We start from the raw sequence: 21,533 nt of genomic DNA, 5'->3' as shown, positions 1-21,533 counted from the left end.
AGACGCCTAGGGCATGGCACCCTCCCATAAGAAAATTGTTTTCTCCGTGATATATTTGACTAGGTACCGGTAAACGAACAGCATACAGCATCACATTACCCTCCTGAAACGCAGCGCGCCGCCACTGTTCAGCCGCACATTTTGCGCAAAAAACAATGCGCGGTGTCCTATCCAGTCTTTATAATGCGGATCAATGTGTTGGATGCACTCCCGCAAAACAGTTGTTCCTGTACACGCACAAAACAAAATGGAGAACTATCTTGCTTGTGCTAGTACAATTTGCCCCAAATAAAGTTTGTGTATACTTAACATTCGGCTGTCATTTCTGTTTTCCACAAACAACGCCAGACAACACACGCCAAACGGCACGGTAGACACAACGTTGGGTCTATGCGCACGGCCTGCGCTCCTGCTGGACATGACAAGATTGAGCGGGGGAGTGGATCAAAGGGGGGGGGGCTGGAGAGCGTACAATGGCTATTGCCAATTGTCCCGACATGTTTGTCCAGGATTGTCTGGTTTTACGTATGCCCGCTGATGTGTGTGAGAAGGATAGAGTGTGCGAACCGTTTTCGGCACTGGTCGATTCGATTTAACACTAACTTGAAATGAGCATCAAATGCGCCGAACTCACCCAAATTTAAATCAGACTACCCCTCAAATGAAGGAAATTTCACTGCTGGGAAACTCAGCCATTTGAAAAATGCATCCCTCTGCAAAACGGCTAAATAGTGCCACTTTCGGACCCAGTTGCATCCAAGTTGCTCAGGATTGGAAGCCCCGAGTCCGGGCCTGAGGTTTAGTGCCACATTTCTTGAATCTTCCAGTTCCATGGCTCTCAGGACGCTCTAATATAGAATAGTTTGAGTGTATAACTTTTATTAATGAGCTCCGCAAGGCCCTTCGCATTAACAAAACACATCAACGAATTTTGCACGTGCAGTTTGGGGCAGAAATGCCACGCTGCATCGTCTACGATCATTGATCTCCGTTGTAATTATAGACTGGGTAGGACATCGCGTCCAAAACGCGTCCCGCGTATGCGTATTTTCAGCAGGGTAAATAACGATCGTTGCGACTTTTCTTGCGCGTACCTTCAAACGGAGTCTTTCAAAACCTGCTCGAGGTTATTGTACTTCAGTCGTCAGATTTCGAAGGAAAACAGAATTCCACACCTGAAAAGGATAAATTTGGAAAGAGTAAAGGTTGACGTGTGCACACAAGCAGCGAATTGCCGGAGATTGACGGTAAATCAACTTTGGGAGGGAACTGCTTTTGACATGTGAGTCGCACTTTCAATTCAGAAAGTTTCAACATGCCCTGTACTTTATAATGCTAGACGTAAATCCTGTTATAGTAAGAAATGTGTGACAGTGTATCGAGCCCATCGGGCTCAGTGTATGAGACTTCGCTATGTCGCAGTTCTGATATACTTGTTGGCAAATGTGGTTTCAAAACATGATGATTACTTTGTCTTTTATTTTCCACAGATTTCACAGGAAAATTATCCAAGAAAGCCACGAGTTGTGTTTGTCGGATCTGCAGAAGCAGTGAACCCAAATCATGAATAGATTTCGATTGAAGCAACCCAGAGTGAAAATGCCCAAGCAAGACCGCGTAGGCAACACGTGTGAAAAGTGAATAAAGACCAAAAACAAACACACACATACACAAAAACAGTGTTATAGATTTCGAGTGGGTTATTTAATAAGAAGAAAGTGGTCAGTTAATTCCGGAAAATGATGTTCTTGAATTTTTGTCCGCTCTTCGAGGGAGACGCCTAGGGCATGGCACCCTCCCATAAGAAAATTGTTTTCTCCGTGATATATTTGACTAGGTACCGGTAAACGAACAGCATACAGCATCACATTACCCTCCTGAAACGCAGCGCGCCGCCACTGTTCAGCCGCACATTTTGCGCAAAAAACAATGCGCGGTGTCCTATCCAGTCTTTATAATGCGGATCAATGTGTTGGATGCACTCCCGCAAAACAGTTGTTCCTGTACACGCACAAAACAAAATGGAGAACTATCTTGCTTGTGCTAGTACAATTTGCCCCAAATAAAGTTTGTGTATACTTAACATTCGGCTGTCATTTCTGTTTTCCACAAACAACGCCAGACAACACACGCCAAACGGCACGGTAGACACAACGTTGGGTCTATGCGCACGGCCTGCGCTCCTGCTGGACATGACAAGATTGAGCGGGGGAGTGGATCAAAGGGGGGGGGGGGGGGGGGTGGAGAGCGTACAATGGCTATTGCCAATTGTCCCGACATGTTTGTCCAGGATTGTCTGGTTTTACGTATGCCCGCTGATGTGTGTGAGAAGGATAGAGTGTGCGAACCGTTTTCGGCACTGGTCGATTCGATTTAACACTAACTTGAAATGAGCATCAAATGCGCCGAACTCACCCAAATTTAAATCAGACTACCCCTCAAATGAAGGAAATTTCACTGCTGGGAAACTCAGCCATTTGAAAAATGCATCCCTCTGCAAAACGGCTAAATAGTGCCACTTTCGGACCCAGTTGCATCCAAGTTGCTCAGGATTGGAAGCCCCGAGTCCGGGCCTGAGGTTTAGTGCCACATTTCTTGAATCTTCCAGTTCCATGGCTCTCAGGACGCTCTAATATAGAATAGTTTGAGTGTATAACTTTTATTAATGAGCTCCGCGGACATATCTCTGGCCTATTTGCCTACTAAGTTACGTTGGTGCACCCTGAAAGCCGTTTCATTTAAGGCGGCCAGCCATCGAGCGCTGACACAGTTATCATCTCTTGGTGGCGCCCTTGAGAAATATCCAAACGTGTGGCGCTCTTGCCCCATTTCGCTGCAAAGGGTACCGTTACATGTTATTTAATCGTGTCCACAATGTCTTGGCCAAAAGTTGTATTATTTGGAGATTCTATAACACAGGTAAGTACAGGTACTTGCTTACGTTGCACTTTCGCCCAAAACTGGGTGAAATGAAGTAGGCACGGACACTCCGTCATGCCCTGTTCCTCAAGTCCGAGTAGGCCACCTACTGCTAGGCCTAGTACTAGTTACATTTATTATATAGGCTAAGTAAGATTTTGAGCTTTGCGTGGTGGAAGAGACACGAGAAATAGGTTTGTGGATACACCATGGAATCAATCTCTTTTGGGTGGGGTGTGGTTCTTAAAAGAACCGGTGAGTGTTTACTCGACGTCTCGTCCAGTGTTAGTTATTTATTCTTCATTCGACATTCGACATTCAATGTGCAACACGTCACTGTTTGATATTCAACACTGAATTAGTAACCAAAATGATTTGACATTCGGTGCCCACACAGGTCAGGATGCACATGATGTACGTCCTTAGAAATGAGGGAGTGCAAAAGGGACAAAAAACAAACTGTGCGCACCACCTACATTCTTGTTGCACACCACCATCATTGTTGAAGAGAGGCAAGATCATAAGTAAAAGGTCTGAATTCTGCCAAAAATAACTTGTAAATGGTCCAAAACCATCGTGATTACATGTTAATGAGACATTATTTAGTATGGATGGCTTTTTGGGGACGATTTGATTGAAAAAGTGCAGTTTTAGGCAAAGTAAACGGGCACATTTAGAATCCCATAGCATTTCAAAGCAGTGCAAATTTTGAACTGTGAGTCACATGGACACATCATGTCCAAGTTTTGAAAGAGGACAAAAGGAGCAAACATTGCCTCTTTTACCCTCCCTATGTGGATATAGTGATAAAAGGCATATGCCTGATCGTATTTACACAGACTATCTTTTGTGAAATATCAGCAATAACTTACATCAGCAGAGATGTGTTAAATGTGTGTTCAATGCCAAGATAAAGAAACTCATTCTACTGTACCATTCAGTTCTAAGCAGTGCTGAACGGTGCAAACAAAACAGTCGTATTTGCACAAAAAAAATGATATCCAACCAAATGTTTTATTCTTATCTCAATTGCGACCATGATTTGTGCCTGTTAGTCGCCCGCCTTGTCAGTTGTATTTCACGAATGATCACTGCCCAATTTTCTTCTCCGTGCACCGAGCAATGCTTTTGTAACGTGATCTATGATCGCGCGGTTTATTCTCCGTCTTACTACGGACACAGCATGAGCCCACGTTAAACTGCAACGTAGATGTAACGTGCATGTAGATACATTCACTCACGCACAGGTACTAGGTGCTAGAGTTGACTGGTTTGTGGTTGCGGTTACCGTTTGTACAAAAATCGACCTGGCGCCTGGCATTTTTTTCTAAGAGCCAGTGGCTCCTTAACAGCCACTGTTACAGCAGAAGATGGTCACCATAGCAACATGAGTCAGGTCATCCCTTGGAATGCATCTTGGGAGAATGATGCGGCCCCAGGTGGTGTTATAACCTGAGAAGCCACTGTTACACCAGTACAGCACTGGTTCTAAGAAGTGGCATACACGGTGTATCTAGGTACCCTCCTATACAGGTCTTGCTCTTTGGTACGGAGCGGGAAAAGGAATGCAGGAATGTTGTAACTGTTCAAATTTGTGGTAGTTTTTAAAATGCATGTACTTTCAATTCCATACGGTAATTCTAAGTGGGAGATACAGCAGGCCCCCTCATCTGAAATTTGGATCATGTGAAGTAACCCTTACTTTGCTAGAGGAATATTTGTCTATGGGACTGGAGCCAGTCCGATTCATTCAGTAAAACCGTGGAGAAGTAACAATGATTAACTCACAGTGCTCTTAAAATATTTGATATTATGTGCTTTCATTGGGGGCATTTACAAATTGACTCAAACATATTACTTAACCCACAACAGATGATTTACCAAATTTTCAAGATCTTTCAAGGAATGAATGAAATGTTTCGCTGATGCTGTACTGACCATGGAAGACAAGTAAATCTTGTCTGGAAATTTTGGACTTCTAGAAAGTAATGAAAATCTCTGTGTTTCACAGTTGTCTTTCGGTGATGGAGGATGGGGTGCATCTCTAGCAGATCAGCTACAAAGGTAAACAGAACTTTAACCATGCGGCGTCTTTGTTAAATTACAGGTGGAACTTTCAGATCAATGGTTTTGTGCTTTCTTCCGGTGATATGGTTATAAAACCCTTGTGCACTAGACTCCAGCTACATTGACAAAGATCCCCTGTGCACTTTGTTTTGAAATCTAGGATTTGGTGTATTTTTATCAAGATCCACCAATAGATTGTTATAAGTAAATACTGAAACTCATAACGAAGGAATTACATGTTTGTTTGTAAGTAAATTGTTTGCCAAAAGTTGCAGTATCCTGTTATTTAATGAAGCAGTAAAATTGGATGAAAGGTCATGAATTGAAACGCGACTTTTCAGCACTGACACGACGATATAATGATGGACACAGTACATGTCAATACATTTTCTCCTTTTTTATCTCACACAGAAAGTGTGATGTTGTGGTCAGGGGCTTCTCAGGTTATAACACCACCTGGGGCCGCATCATTCTCCCAAGATGCATTCCAAGGGATGACCTGACTCATGTTGCTATGGTGACCATCTTCTTTGGAGCCAATGATGCCACCCTAGAAGTTACAGAGAGCTCCAAGTATGTCAGTGTGGATGACTTCATTGGAAATTTACAGGTGCTTTGTGCTCAGTCTGCTGATACAGTGAAAGATCATGCAACATTGCAGATTATTCAGATCTGAGCATAACTACATGTACCTAAAAGAACGTCCCAAGATGAATTAGTTTCTGAAGATATCTTTCAAAGAACTCTGAACATTTTGCAAAGGAACTTCCTAAGCATCATCACCCTCATGGCCTTTAAATAGTCCCACTTACACTGTATGTAGTGCATTGTCATGGGGATGGATCCAAGTTCATGGAAAGATAGAAATATAATGGAACATGCAAGGCCATGGCCTTCTCGTACATCTACATTATCTGACCCTTGCTTTTTCTATTCTAAATAACCTAGCTCTGCCACTGCTTACCTCATCCATTTGATAATCCAGTTTGGGAAGTGTTTCCTTCCTGACTATGTTTCCTCCTAGGAGCACTTAAAGGATGCTATGTGTCAGCTGTGTTTAGGTCGATATCACCCTCTTACATATAAAAGCTGAAATATGTCTTTGTTTTTCTTCGCCCATGGAGCTGAAGGAAGATATTACATGAACTAAAGCAATGATCAGAGGGCCACAGAAAGTTGGAATAAATGACTTTGTTGCAGAATATCCAGAAAAGTAACCTCATTAGAAAGAGATGAATACTCAAGTATTAAAGTAAAAGTACTGTTAAGAATGACTTTTTAGTAAGGCAGTGACATTTTGGTTGATTACCCAAATCATGCAAAGTGGAAAATGGAGCCTTAATTTGTAAATTTGGAGTGCACTAATACTAAATAGAGAGACATTGGTTGGCTGGATGGAAAGGATCAAACTGTTGTTAAAAAAGTGAATTTTATTTTTGTACATGGTTCAGAATAATTATGGACTTTCTAAGTTTCTTTCTCCTACGTAAATGTTTCTTCAGGGTATGGTGAAATATTTAGTGGAGGGAGGAGTCAGCCCACAGAACATCATCATCATTTCTCCACCGGCACTGGATGACAAAACCTGGAGTGAAGGATGCACGAAGAGTGGTAAGTGCTGAATGCGGTAAGGCTCAAAGCAACCATTTAGTGACAGTCGTGATGGTTTGAAATGGATGACTTTGCCATCACCTCTCCGATATGTTTTGGAGGATTCTAAGGCAGATAAATCAGAGAATTGTTCTGGTGCATTGAACCTGCACTGCAGCTTCCTGCCTGGTGAAGGGCATTGCCTATTGGCTGTTTGGAAGAACTGTAGAGGGTGCTGTGACTGTGCCACCAGGGGGGGAAGTGAGCAGATACCAATTAAAGTAGGCACAAAAGTGGCAAAAAGGGAAAGGATAGGAAAGGAAAAGAGTCCAGAATTTTAAAGTCCACTACAAGTCAATCACAAATCTTAGAAATCTTGGACTTACCACATTTTGCCAAGCCTGACCTAGAAGGGGGGGGCTATGTGTGCAGCACCAGAGGAATGCTGGTGTCAGAATAAGCGACACTCTTCAGTTGTTTGCCACTGTCCTGTTTACACCTATGCTCTGTGTTTTATCAGGTGGCCCAGTCAACAGGAAGAATTTCAACACAGGTCTCTATGCCAAAGCCTGCTGTCAGGTGGCCAAGGAATACTCCACGGGAATCCTTGATCTCTGGACACTCATGCAAGAGGAGCAGGTGTGAGCAGATTGGTATAGCAATTATACTGAGACAGCTAGAATAAAGTACCACTTAGCAATGTTGCACCCAAGCCCATGTTTGGATTCTGGGCTTTGAGCTTTTAGTTTGATTCAGGAGATCTTGAGCTACATGTATGTCTAACATGTTTCCTTAGCAAAGCGGATTGACTAATGAACGACCAGAACCAGTATGCCTCACAATACGTGTGGCCTGAATGTTCCATTGCTTCGTAATTGCACAAGGTGAAGTGCATTCAATTTTTAGAGATCAGAAAATGTTGACTTTAAAGTACCCTACTTGTTCCCAATCCTGCACTAGGTGTAAGACTGGGAACTATTAAAGTTAGAGCGTTAGCCCCCAGGTTTCTTACATTAAAGGCATATATATTCAATTGGACCGGGTCAGGCGGTTCATGTCTCCCCTCTAGAATCCAGCCAGTGAAATTGTTTTCATTCCTTGATTTCTATCCCTGGTCCCTTCATGAACCCTGCTGCAGTTTCTGGCAGTTGCAGTGTGGATAAGCTTATTCAGTACTTATCTTACTCAATTGTCAGAGTAGAAATAAAGATTTAAAAATACTCTGCAATACCTGAGCGGTTGATTGAAGTTTCTCAGAGGGATGAATCCGGAAGGAAGCAAATTGCTCAACTGACAAAAGGCATGCTGCTTCAAAAAAGGGACTTTTTTATGAGTATGGGCCGCGAGCTGCACCAAGAGAGGGTGCTGTTTTCTTAGCAGCAGAGGCTCCTTTGGTCGGAAATGAATTTTGGTGGGTCACAAACGACAAGGAAATGCACGCATCACGGTCGCATCGCTACCAACTAATTGAGCACTCCCGACCAATGCGGCTCTTTTCAACTGATGAGGTAGTGCTTCTGCTCGAGGCCTATACCTAAAAGGAATCTCTCTGTTATAGAAGTACCACAACACCATTGACTTTAATGTTTAAGTTGAGAACAACTCTGTGCTTCCACCCATCAGAATTGGCAACGTTTTTTAGTGGACGGTCTCCACCTCTCGGCTGAAGGGTCAAGATTTCTGGCCGGGCATCTGTTGGAAATGGCAGCCATCAGAACCAACCACCTACCAGACCAACTGCCCGACTGGAAGGACATTGATGTGGCTAATCCCGAGAAGAGTCTGCTGGCTTGACGTGAAAGGCTTTGGAGTGGGAGGTGAAGAGTGTTGTGGAACTGTTCAACGTTGCTGGCATGTACATGTGTGTGCATGCTGAGACATTGCCATGTCACTAACATCTGCTTGTGCAGCAGTTGATATGACAGATGGATCTATATTGGTAATAGCTTTTCTATGAGTCTCTGTACAGTATTTAGATTGTTCAGTATGTTATGTTGCTTTAAGGGGGAATATTTTCGCTGTTGTCTTTCCTTTGAGTCTTAAAAGATTGCTCCCCTAATGTGCACCTTCAGTGGTCCTAGAACTGGGCCCTCATGCAAATCGGTTTCAACACTCGAACATCAAACAATAAAAACACACTTACATGTACACACCTGCAGCCATGACTCAAGGCTGACATCCTAGAGTCTTCCACCGCCTTGCCTACAACACAGTGTAAAGGCACCTTCATAGTCAAATATCATCATTTAAGACCATCATTTAACCCCTTTCCTCTAACCCTCCCAAACCGTATCATAATGCTTTTCCAACTGTAAAAGAACAAGAGAAGGGGCTACTATAGTTCATGAATGATAAGGTCGGCACTTTATACGTGTAGACTGCATTTCCAGCAAGGTTTGAGGAGTTGTGCACCAGTGAGAACTGAAAGGTCCTGACGTAAGAAGTCAAAAGACCTGAAAGGGTCGTGTCGGTCGGTGTTTCAATGAATGCATGATAGGGTGACATTGTACGTCTAAAGTGCCCGCTGCCTGGAAACTTAACTGTATCCTCCTTTGGTATTCGTGTGAGGATCAATCACAGATCCTTCAGTCTGCAGGTAATTAATGACGGATTCCTCGTAATCGGTGCTAAACTTGTGAGGGGCTTGAGAATCTCCCAGTGGATTAAAGGGTTTCGATAGGTTTGGGTCAAGAAGATGAAGTTGTTCTATTGGTGAGACACCTGAGGTGCAGGGTTCCCACTCTCCTGGAAATCCTGGGAAAAAGTTATCCTAGAAAGACATGGAAAATAATATGATGTCATGGAATCCTATTGTAAGAGGAAAAAAGTGAGGGAAGTGTCATGAAAATCAAGATCATACAAGGGTTATTTTTGATAGGCGGCTGTTGAATTGAAAATGGAATAATGATGAACTCACAGGCAGCCCTTGTCAGTGTAGTAGTGTCTATGACAGTCTTCCAATTCATAATATCAAATTTTCTCTGCAAAATGGGGTTGAGTGTCATTGAAATGGTCATATTTTAGCCCTGGAAAGTCCTGAAAAAGTTACGGAAATTGGTTTTTACGTTCCTGTGGGAACTCTGACGTCTCGGGCCAAAACTTTCAAGTGGGTTGCACTGACAGTGTGCAAAGATAGAATTCACATTGGCGAGCGGAACACACGAAGTGGAGGCCCGTCTATTACATCACAGATTGTGTGCTTTGGTCAAAATATTTTTTACTGTTTTTCAAGATTTTCGGGGTTAAAATATAAAGCCCCAACTTGTTTTTACCTCTGTGTAGATGGTTATATTAACCGAGTTCAAACCTTTTTTCTCAAAATTAAAAATTTGGAAATGCTCAGTGTTTAAAAATATCCACAAGAGGGTCTTAAGGGATTGTTCAAAATAATTGTTTACAAATTTGGAGTGCAGAGGTGGCAACTCAATTACCAATAAATAAGTGTAAGGATGATGGCTTCTTGAGTTTTTTGTGTGTCTCCTCAGTAGGGGCCCTGAAACAGAAGTGAACAAAATGTTTCTTCTGACCAGGAACTCTCCAGTTTGTTCAAGAAAACACACCTAATACGGCAGCCTACTATGTATTTGGTGTGTCTTCAGTTTGAAAAAAGTCAGGTTCACTTTTGCAGAATAAGAGGTAAGTTTGTAATTTTGTTTATAATCCAGAATATTTGTTTTATCACTGTTTCCCTAAACCTGATGAATTGCGAGGATTTTGTGTACCAGGAAGTAACCGAAGATGATACGTACTAAGAAAATTTCTGTATGATAGACGTTGCGTTTTCTATCCAGTCTTGTTTAGCAAAGGCGGTGACCATTTTGAGTGTTTGCTTTGCGATGATGATTGTGGTGGGGAAGGTGGTAATGGTTTTTATGAAACTGAATGAGCGATTCTGACAAGCATTTGACACCGGGAAATGTGAAAATATAGTGCAAAACAAACTTGAAAAAAAGTTTATTCGGTAAAACCGGGATGTATCAATCGACTAATTTGCCATCGGCAAAACCAGCAGTGCTTACAAGTCCTGTTCATGCTTGATTACTAATTTGCACATTTTATTTTATTCAAGCATTTGTTTTTCACTCGTGTCGATGAAAACCACCGTTTTACAGTATTGTTTGTTGACATAAACAGTAACTCAGTTTGTACATCTCAATCAAAATAGGATAATCTTCAAGAACCGAGGTAAATGTATGCAAGGAATTGTACATGTCTTATGTCAAAAGCCTTTCATTCGTAAAAAATACCTGCAGAGTTTACGAGGAATACGCAAAGTTCTCCGATTGGAAGCTTTCAGATATGATGTTTAATTATGGATTAATTAACTCTCATTTAATTTGACACCCTCTTGCACATATTCGAAGTGTCGTGCTCACAGTAAACTTACACATACTATGGAGCCCCAAGGTTAACTAATGCCCTTGCATCTGGCATTCCAGTTACAGCAATGTACTCTCAGATTGATTACAATGCAACACGTTACTATCCGGGTTTTAGTACCCAGAGTGAAGCAGCGAACAACCCTGGAAGAGTAAAGTCCATATAATACAAATAACTCTGGGTTGAAAAGTATACATGTGTATGTTTATACATCACGTTTTGAAGAAATATGGTTCGAATTTCACACTTGCACACCAGGTCAATGATGTCAAATACTTGGGCATACTGGCCCTGATATTTAGGATAAAAGTATTTCGAGCGATTCTCCAAACCTAATAGATGTTGAAAACATTCCACACTTGGCACGGGTACCGCTTGACAAAAGTAGACAAGCAAGCCCTATAACACCCCCAGGGAGTTAAGTACATAAAGTAACTGTTTGCTTGCTATTTTGTCGAACGTAATGTCCCCCATTTTCTCACATTCTCTCCACATTGTTCAGGCCATTAGAATTCTCAGTGACCACTCTCAAAACGTTTTGCCTTTCGCTAGTCTATTACCATGGCCTATTTTTCATGGCCTATGGGTTAGAGAAAGCTGGACGTATAAAGCAGTCAAACGAGACAGAAATTTGTTTGCCTCATTAAAATATGGAGAATATTATGCTCAGTGCATTTAGGAAGAGTAGCCGGGGTTTCAAAGTCACGTGGAACACTTTGAGTCACATAGAAAGTAATTGAACACTGGTCCACGTAGGAATCACTTGTTTGAGAAGCCAGCTTCATTTAGTGACTCACGGTTCGCCAGTGACTTGCAATATTAAGAAAACGCTTGGTGGCAGCAGCTTACAAAATTCAAGGCAGCTCTGGCGCATATACGCTCAAGCCACGCTCCACTGTGGAAATGTATCTAGACACAGAGGAGCATGCTCACAGCTCTTGTTGTGGGGATGGAAGGGTTGTGGGAATGGGTAAACAAGTCTTGTAATCTGCCTCCCGAAACTGCAATTCTGCACGTAATTTTCGAAATATCAACATGAGAAAGATTCATAATATAGGTTCCAAAAAAATCACCCATCTTTCATTTTTGAGAGGGAGGGGGTTGCAACAGGGACGGGTCGGGAGAAGGTGGTTGTTGTAGGTGTTAAGATAAGTAGACGCTTCAGGCCCACTTTTGTCATGATGCTGGCAGTTGCTGATCTCTTTGGACAACATGCGGCGAAAATGCCATTTGATCAACACTTATGTGGCTCGCGCACAACCCAGTCATGGCCGTACAAAATAGTGCGCTGAAGAATCAGTATGTCCCATTGTCTAAGCTTCCGATAAGTTGGCACTTGGAAAAAATGGGGGGGGTGCATGGTGTTGGCCTGTTATTAAGAAGACACCGCCGTCCACGCCAAGCGGGTTTGACTGGTCCCCTTTCCCTGTTCCACAATGGCGTGTTCTGTTCCAGACAGCTGAAACACCTTTGCGTTGGACAGTGGTGCGTCACGCCTTCAAGTAAACAGGCCAGTAGATTGCGTTGAATAATGCAAACACGACAGGAAAAGAGTAGCGGCAGATTCTGTCCAATTTGTCTGCGGTCAGTGGCTCACGGTAGCCGGGTCGCCTGGCCACTCCTAGGCCGTAGTGGAACTCGAATACTCGCAAGTGGTCTACTTTCTCGTTGATTCCGTTCCCTAGTTTCTTGGTGTAGTTTTTCAGCTTCCGTTTGTTCTGAAAGAATCATAATGGCAGCTCATTACGTGGGTGTGTACGTATAATCTTAAAACCTCGCACCCAGCATGCCAGTGATTGTTCAGTAATTAATGGAAGATTGAACATGAGGCCACTGATGTCACTTCACACACCCAGACTTTCATTAAGGGCAGCGTAGAATACCTCACGGGTCAATCGTCATTAGTTATAATCAGTTCGAGAGATGAATATAGAGCATCTTGCGCTCAAGAATGCAGTAATGAAATTAAGTGACTCATTGGCACGCAGAAACTTAGGACTTAAAGGGTTTATGTAGTGCACGTTTTTAATTACACAATTCACATTTCAGTTTCAACTGACCTGATTGTTAATATGTGTTTTACTATTTGAAAAGGTATAATGGCACCTATTTTAGTGTTTAAGCTAATGTGAATTTCCATATTTATTAGCACAGTTGTAATGTTATTCCAGGGAAAATATTTCATTGTTACACTGATTTTTGCTCAACTCGGCTGAAATTTGTTGACATTTTGCTCCTCTAAATTCCCTTTTCTTTGGTGATTCATTAAAATGTTTAATAAGAAAATAGTGGGTTCACAGTTTGAACAGAAAGTCTGGTAAATGGAGCAGTTTCTTCCCTGAATGCCAACTGCTACGCCGGTGTCTGGAAAATGTTACAAGTTGAAACAGCGACACCTTTTAATTTTCTCATTCCTGGAAGGGTGTCCAGTTGTTTTCAAACATTAAAAAGGTTGCACAAAATGTGTGTCTGAGAAAACGTTGTCGCCTGGAACCTTTAACGAAATTTTGCTTTTGTTGGATTTTGCAGCTCTAGAAATGGGTTTGTCCTTGGACACACTGTAACAAATTGTTTCCATAACCAGTATACGAAAGAGTGTGGCTTTTTTCCCACAAGCAGCAAATCGTATATCATGTTGGACTCAATGAATCTTTATTGCTTCATTGGTGCTTGGCATTTGTGTCTCAAAGTTTTCTCTCCTTAACTGCAGTAGATTTTATTCCTCCTCCAAGATCCCTGCCTAAATGGTTATACCTCTTAACCTGTTAACCTGCACACTTACTTCCAGAATGACTAAGTAGTTCGCACAAGCATACTCCATGAGCGATGAGAAGACAAATACGAGACAGACGGTTAACCATACGTCAAGGGCCTGTCAAAAAGTCGCAAAACAAAACACACACAAAAAACGGAACAAAGAGGGAGAGAAAACAACTGGTTATGGAGAGAAAATGAACTAAAAATCAAATTCTTAGAGAATAGTTGGCATTGAGTGAGCTCTAGTCGCTTTTAGTTGCACCAAATAGTAACCGTTCGTGAACACCGAACAGTTTCACAGAAGGAACAGAAAGACGACGCAAGAGGAATCGGAATACATGTATTTTGATTACAAAATATTAGTCTTATTTCAAATAATTTTGCGAAATGTTTTAGACTTTTTTAAATGTCCATCATAATACAGCATAGTTTGCATACATGGGGTCCCACTGCATACCGTGAGCCTTGGCTCTGGAAACGTACCTTGGCGTACGTCACAAGTGGCATTGTCTCTTGCATGCCAGCCGTCATGGTCGTGATCGTCAAAACCGTCGTTATCCCCAGGGATACGCGCGCGGGTGCAGCCTTGGCGTCGATCCAAAACGACAACCACGCGATGACGACAATTAAGCTGCTGGGTATGTAGACGGTCAGGATGTACGACTGGAGGTGACGACTGAAGCTAAATATGACCCTTGCCACGCTGTAATTACCTAGTGTGCCGCAGAGAAAACGGATTAACAAAAACAATCGGCTGAAGCATGGAGGTTTGAACATTCTCTTCCAACAGTGTAAAAATGGAGTAACATTCCTTTCTGGTACCCTTTGCCATTCAACAGAATTGACAGTGTATGTCTTGGCACTTGATTTGCATGTATTTTAAAAGTCTTACCCGTCGGCCCATAGCCAATCTCGGTCATGTCGGTCTTGTATCCGTCCAGTTGAAATCGCGGAATTTGCAGATCGGCGTCAATTTCCAAGGAATTGTTGGTGATGGTGAGGATCATTTCGTTGGAGTTGTAAGTGTCTGCAAAAGTACAGTGACAAAACATCGGCTAAGCAACACTGGCGATTACTTGAGATGCATTTTTATAGAGTTGGACGCGATACAGACTGAGCTTTATACCATAGAACAGACTGGAGAATGTTGGTGGATTTCCTTCATAAACTTCACGTTTCCAAAAAGTATCGGTGGCAATAGGCCTTAATATTAAAACATATGTCACCGAGTAATTGAGATATATGTACTCTGTAATACCTTTGGGTATACGTGCGAGAAACAACATCCAGTATGCCCTCTTCATTTCTGACCAAATAAAAGAGTGATCGCTTAGCCACTCGTGCGGATATTCTTTATAGGACCTAAATATAATAAGCGCAAACGTGTCTGCATTAAAGTCTACGAAAAGAAAGATTTGCCAACTTGTTGATGTCTCATCAAAAGGATCAGAGGTTAAAAGCTTATTTTGTGTTAACTGAGATTTACAAAACAATTGTTTTATTCCTCTATAAAAAGGTTTTACAAGTGTAAACGTACATGGTCTGGGCATTATAATATAGATAAATAAATACATTATTTCCATGTGTATCCTTTTAAAACAATGCATCGTTATCAGGTAAATGTCATCATGCGACAGTGGTTGCACTTTTTTAACGTTGTCTTTCTTTTTCTCGCGTCGTCAGCAGTAGGGCTTACTCGTAATGCAGTCCACGTGTACCCATCAGCGTAAAATCACTCAAGTTAAAGTGCAGTACAGGTGCATTTTTTTTTCAAAACGATGTTGTCAGTAGACCAACAGCTGCCCCCACAATCTTCTTTATATGACACTTGAACCTATGCATGTCGGGAGGGTACCATGGCTGTGTCAGTCACTTGGGATACACGCAGGATACCTAGGGTTCGTGCAAAAAGTAGCAAATCAATTGTTACTACGCACTTGCTACGAACTGAAAAGTGACATGGAAGACAGTTCTTGACGTACTTCTCCGTAAATACATTGATGACTCGCTCGTGGGACCGGATTTACATCACATCGCTACGAAACTGCCTTGCTACATGAAGGGGCGTTCAGTAGATCAGTAGATGGTTTCGATTGCCAGTTATAATTTGTTATCCATGTCAGATTGGAAATAAATCACTTGTGAATGTGATTTACCCGTGGGCATTCCTTTTTGCCCATTTAATGGCTGAATCTGGAGCGCGGTTTCAACAGGTCTCGTCTACTGCAACCATCCATTCATGTTGACTGTTATCTGAATTGTAATTTTCCGCTCTGAATGCGTCACCAGCATGTCTCCCATGCACGCTGTTGACGTGCGCCCTAAAACAAGCATATCACGGCTATTTCTGTGACGGCGGCGCGGTGTGATTTGCTTTTCATTTCCCTCCTTTGAGGAGAAGCGAACTGGTAATACGTTTCCAGATTATGGTTGTGATGAATCTACAACAGTAAGAAAAGAACATGACCACCAAGTCTGCCAGAGCACGACGTTCAGCAGCAAACGAGACTCGAAGTTGTTTACTCTCGCTCAAGGCCTTGTGATCTCCTAATCCGTGCAATGGAAAATTTGGGAAAGTACCCTTTGACTTTTGAGAAGTCTGCCAACGGGCAACATTGTGTCGATTCTTGCACATTCGTTAGGCGCAACACTGCGCACCTTTAGATTGAATTTGGAGAATCAATCTGTTTTGGCGCCAAGTTGCCTGTGTCCTTCAGTTCAATTCATGAGTAGGGTCCTCGTTCCCATGAAATACACTGGGGGTTTCAGTAATGGTACGACCTTACTTTATTTTTTAAGTTCTCGGACACTAGATTCGCTTCGAGGCAAACATAATATAATGGCGTGATGTAATAGGGCAATATTTCTGATTGGGCAACCGAGGGTGCAAACATCTTGTCCCAGGGGCCACTGAAAGCGACTTAACTGTAGTTTGTACATAATTGGGCAACCGGGGTGCAAACATCTTGTCCCAAGGGCCACTGAAAGCCACTTAACTGTGGTTTGTACATATTTGTTTCCATTCCAAAATCTAAAAAGGGGGCACCTGTAATTATGCCACTGCCTCCAGGGCTTCTAGGGGTGAGTGCAACAAAGCTCACAGGGAGTATTCCCCGAGCGTGTTGCCTATTCAACAGAGATTTTACGGGTATTTTGAGACAATGTCAAGGAGTAGTATGGTCTAGCGGTCCTGGTATCTGAAAGACGCAAGAGTATTCGCGGTTCGAACCCAACACGTGCTATGGAGCTTGTGTTCCTCCCGTATTTTAGCCACAAATGCCAATATGATGCACCACACGCAGCAAAGGGGGACCCGTCTATTTTGTGTCTTCTTTTGTGTTGTAGGTATCTTGAGCATTGTTTTTAGATTTTCAGGGGTATGCAGTATGTACATATCATGCAATAGACATGGATATATAGCTTACACATCACACGAGGGTCCACTTTTGCCTCACATTGTCATGCCTGTCAACCTGTTGTACTCCTTCCTGAGGTCAGGCATCATCACATAATTGATTAGAATTTTAAATGAACTGGGGGCTCATTTAAATAAATTTTTAATCTATTGTGTGATATTGCCTGACCTCAGGAAGAAGTGCGACAGGTTGGCAGGTCTGCATTCTGCTGGTTATCACAAGGGCCTCTTTCCCTCCAGGACTAAGGGTACTTAGGAGTGCGGCTATCACACTGCGCTGATCTCCAGCTCATGGTCTATGTAGGCCTGTATTGTTGGATTTTTTGGGGGGTGGGGGTACTGTGTTGTGGGCCTTTTTGGTTACCTGATCCAAACCCCACCCCAGCCAAAATACCTAGAGAAATATCCCCCCAAATGGTGGAAAGTTCCAATGCAATAATAAACCAGCCTTTAAAGGTAATATACGGAATATCAAAGATTCCCAAAACTGTCAACCAAAGTACCAATAACCTTCCAAGAGTATCACTTTGTGCGGAAAAGCTTCACAACCACATGAAATGGTCCTAATATGTCTTGTGACGCAAAACCTGGGAAACTGCCCAATATGGTTTTTAGAAAAACCAGATTAAAGTGTGAAGATTGTGAGCTGTTTGGGTTGTTTCATAAACGAGTGCTATCAATCCCGTTTTGTTTAGCGCACATAAAAAACAATAAGGTCAATAAGGCTATTAAGGTCAAATCTGACTGTTTGAGATCAAATCGACACAAGTCTATGAACAAAATTGCCCTTAAATGAAGCCAACTTGGTACTTACAGCTCATCATGATCATCTGACACTCTTGGGTGTCCATTGGAAACCTCGCCAAGTCCATGTTGCACGAGAGCGTAACTGAAACTCTGGAATGAATTGGATGTATAAATTGGACGTATAAATACATTGATTTAAAATAGGAGTCGACATAACATAGAGGAGGGAAATTGCCTATGACATTGACATGACACAGGCATTGTGGAATAGTGGTATACTTAGTCGATTGGTCATTCTGCCTCATCAGGCCCCGCACACGTCATTTTCTCGCCATATATCACAACAGTTAATTGAATTACTTCAGCCCTCACTCGAAGTATTCCTGCCCGATGCACTTGTTCCACTCAATCACATGATAAATCACATCGGTCGAGTGCTTACTGTTGAGGTTCCATCCATGTCGCCGTTCAGTTACCAGAGTTTTCTGTTCTCTGTTTTCTGGTTTTTTTCTGCATACATTTCTCCTAATGCGGTTTTATGCGAAGGCTGGTTTGCATTTTGACGCGATAGGCCGACCGGACAGGCATCTAGATCTTGAAATATAGAATTCTTGTGATGCTTGTGGGAAAAAATCAAGATACTTCAAAAACAAAAACCGGCACAAATTGTTCTATTCATCCTAGTCCTCAATTTTTTTAACCTTGGGTCCACACCGTGTTCATTGTGAATGCACATTTTGACAATATGTTGATTTCACTGTACTCGATATCAACATCTGATTATAGCCTGATTATGGGAAACAGAACCAGACCAAACCGACCCAACTAAGCCATTTTCAGTAAATTTCTATAGCTTCAATGCCAATATCTTTTCTTTTGAAATGCACTTTTTCGCTGTCTTTGACAGTGAAGATTTTGTTTATGTCTAAAAGGATTTCAACCATAGTTATTTAAGCATCACATTGTGCGTTTATTTACTCGAATGCATGAAACGGAGGTAAGATCAGTTAAATTGAGTTGAATCGAATAAAAATGAGCAGGCAAGGGCTATATTGTTAATACATCCAATCTCGTCGATTGTATCGATCATGCCGTTGCGACATTTGACATGACACAAAAAGTCTGATCAGGCCGGCTGCATCTGTGTGCAGCATCCCGCACTTTGACTCGATGCGGAACATTATTCGTACGTAATATATTTCAGAAGTTCATCACCACGCCAATCGGCCGTTCAAATTGAACTCTTCCTGTGTCGGTTTTCCCCTGTAGAATTCGATTTACTGTTTAAATTTGCGCTCAAAATATCACAGTTTATCCTTGAAGAAACTGTCCTGCACGTATAGGTTGTAACAGTACATGTGTTTATCTGACTTCCAGCACAGCGTTGTTATTGCAGTTTATACAGATTGCGCGGAGACCGTACCGTGAAAGTGGGATTTCCATTTGGTAATATTAAATGTAGGACGGAATTGATCTTTGGGCGGCACATGAGTCGCCAGCTCAGCCATCAAGTCACCGCCTTAATCCTTTTTTTTTCTAAATTATTGAACAGGCCTCTTATCCTACGTACCGTCATTTCAACGCACGTGCATTTAGAGTAGTACTGTTTTATCAAGGCAGCCGCTTGTTTCATATCAAATTAAGTGTCGCATGGGATGTAACGTCGGACAGTCTAAAAAGGCAATTGTCTGCCTGAGGATTGGGATAATGATTACAGCACTGGCAGGGTTCAACTCATTGTCGGCTATATCAGTGTCACAAGTTTAATTAGCCAGGGGCCACATCACAATCCGGTTACAAAAGTGACGGGAATGAACAGTTGTCACATTTCATTCGAACAACTCATGGCACAGCTTGAGACAGGATGAATTGTGATGGACTGATAAGCGTTTGTTTAGGACTGGTCCAGCTGACTTCTGGAATAAAGACTGGTTCATACAATAGGCAGGTGTGAACGTGAAGGGCAATCTACTGATTTCGCCCGCGACATCACGTGACCTATTGTGGGAATCAACCCCATAGCAACGTGTGTTTTGAGTAATGTTTACAATACATCCAAGTTACGGTATAGCACCCAGCAGATCAATACTCTGAGTACGGTACCTACCGTCGGCTCTATTTTTGGCAATTGATACTTATGCAACACTTTGCTTTTGGTGGACAAAGTGCTTGTTGATATAATAGTAATACCTACTACAGGTCATGTAACCTAACGGACGCAGTCAGTTCGACCAGTAGTCAGACGCTTTTGAACAGTGCGCACGCGCAATTCAGTTACACTCAAGCGACCCTAGTCAACCTTTTTTTTTTAATTCTCATCGTATTACTCACATTTTCACCGTTGGCTGCGAATCTCGCAGCGAACATGGCCACTGAAATCTCGAACATTTATTTTCACGTGAATGGTTCCCTCCGTAATGATAAATGAAATGAGTTATCGATAACCAGCGGTGCGACCATGCCGAGGAGCCTGGTCCCAAATGGTGGACTAGATAGTCCAAACTATCCATCGTTCGGGCAGTTTTAGTCGAAATAGTGATTTGCAGCAAAATTTCGCTCGAGTTGAAAGGTGCTCAACTTTTGGAAATTTGCAGCACGAATATTTGACCTGAGGTCACAAATTTGCATTTTTAAGCGCTTTATGAACTGACCTTATGGAGAATACCAATAAATAAAACATGAAATTCGAAAACCTGTTAAGTTATACAGGATTAGGTTCAAACACAAAGGTTAAACTCCATACTCGAGTCACTCTGGCTGTAGGCCTACTCAGTTTTGGGTTGTTTTTTTTTTGGAGGGTTGGGTAATTTGTGTTTGCAGATGCTTCGAGGCCGGCAGGCATTAGATGAACAACGCTACGGCTCAACAATGTACGGAAATTAAAAGATCGAAAGTCACTCTTCATTATTCCCGATCCCTTGACGGCCGGGCGCTGCGCGCAAAATGGGTGCGCTGGATTATACCTTCCACGGGGAACTTTGACCTGGGATTACCGTTTGTACGTGTGGCAAATATACTAGACTGTGAGAATGGGGTTAAACCCCAGTCAACTCGTGGAAGCCACTCGGACGCGCCCGATACACTGCAGACTCACCTCGTGCTCATCAACACGGTGCCGTTCGGGTACAGCCGGATCATCCGGTTGGGCACTGTGACGTCGTGGAACGTGGATTCCTTCTCGTACAGGAAGAAGACGTCTGGAGTCCATATCGTGCTCATACGGTCCCCCTTGAAGTTGACCACGTCCCGGCCGACCGAGGCGTTGGCCACCAGGCGGGAATCGTGCCAGAATTGTCGGAAGAACAACGTCATGGTGAAATCCTGGGTAGGCGCAGACGACTACAGTGATCCACAGTGTTTCAAGGATTCATGCAGTTAGTAGGAGGCTGAAAATGGGTGATCTGTGCCATGCATTTTTTTTTACATTGTGACCCCGTGCTTTCATAACTTGACATCTTCATAAGAGTCGACTTCGTTCCAAGGATAATTTGGATTAGGAGCACTTGTTTTTTCAACATTACGGCCTGTTGCTATCATGCCCATCCCCCAATTGAATTTAGAGCCGACGAATGCTGGGGTTATGGCCTATCCCCACGTGCAAACGTGTGTTTGATACCTGTTTGGATTTGTTTTAGAATTTCTTTTCATTTTGGACACA

General features: G+C 42.5%; 2 protein-coding genes across 7 annotated transcripts in view; one reads left to right on the top strand and one right to left on the bottom strand.

Moving 5' to 3' along the window:
* The first annotated feature begins 2,771 nt into the window (after positions 1 to 2,771).
* Positions 2,772 to 10,027, top strand: LOC110988549 (isoamyl acetate-hydrolyzing esterase 1 homolog). The gene is made up of 6 exons (XM_022252194.2): positions 2,772 to 2,919; positions 4,931 to 4,983; positions 5,398 to 5,596; positions 6,489 to 6,597; positions 7,097 to 7,215; positions 8,200 to 10,027. Exons 1-6 carry the CDS (start codon positions 2,875 to 2,877, stop codon positions 8,368 to 8,370), a joined length of 696 nt encoding a protein of 231 aa, XP_022107886.2. The 5' UTR covers positions 2,772 to 2,874; the 3' UTR covers positions 8,371 to 10,027.
* A 474-nt stretch (positions 10,028 to 10,501) lies between these two features.
* LOC110988550 (glycine receptor subunit alpha-3-like) overlaps positions 10,502 to 21,533 on the bottom strand; it is a 43,399-nt gene continuing 32,367 nt past the window's right edge. For 4 of the 6 annotated variants that reach the window (XM_022252195.2, XM_087140207.1, XM_022252197.2 and 1 more), the window contains 6 exons: positions 20,970 to 21,214; positions 17,943 to 18,025; positions 14,606 to 14,740; positions 14,197 to 14,426; positions 13,739 to 13,828; positions 10,502 to 12,674 (listed from right to left, as the gene is read on the bottom strand). In XM_022252195.2, the coding sequence (XP_022107887.1) occupies positions 12,447 to 12,674; positions 13,739 to 13,828; positions 14,197 to 14,426; positions 14,606 to 14,740; positions 17,943 to 18,025; positions 20,970 to 21,214 (1,011 nt within the window). In that variant the 3' untranslated portion in view covers positions 10,502 to 12,446. The remainder of the gene's footprint in view (positions 12,675 to 13,738; positions 13,829 to 14,196; positions 14,427 to 14,605; positions 14,741 to 17,942; positions 18,026 to 20,969; positions 21,215 to 21,533) is intronic. The other 2 variants (XM_022252196.2, XM_022252199.2) reach the window with 1 other exon arrangement.

This window comes from Acanthaster planci, linkage group LG08, assembly GCF_054643075.1.
Source record: "Acanthaster planci isolate LZ-2023a linkage group LG08, COTS_SCS, whole genome shotgun sequence".
In the NCBI taxonomy this organism is placed as follows: Eukaryota; Metazoa; Echinodermata; class Asteroidea; order Valvatida; family Acanthasteridae; genus Acanthaster; species Acanthaster planci.
The sequence above is the reverse complement of the archived record's forward strand: the minus strand, read 5'-3'. Positions and strand labels throughout refer to the sequence as shown.

What these genes read in the sequence shown, in the direction of transcription:
- LOC110988549 (XM_022252194.2), top strand. Translation starts at nt 2,875, where the DNA reads ATGTCTTGGCCAAAAGTTGTATTATTTGGAGATTCTATAACACAG. An exon ending in CTAGCAGATCAGCTACAAAG is followed by an intron (nt 4,984 to 5,397) that starts GTAAACAGAACT and finishes TATCTCACACAG; the next exon opens with AAAGTGTGATGTTGTGGTCA. An exon ending in TGAAGGATGCACGAAGAGTG is followed by an intron (nt 6,598 to 7,096) that starts GTAAGTGCTGAA and finishes GTGTTTTATCAG; the next exon opens with GTGGCCCAGTCAACAGGAAG.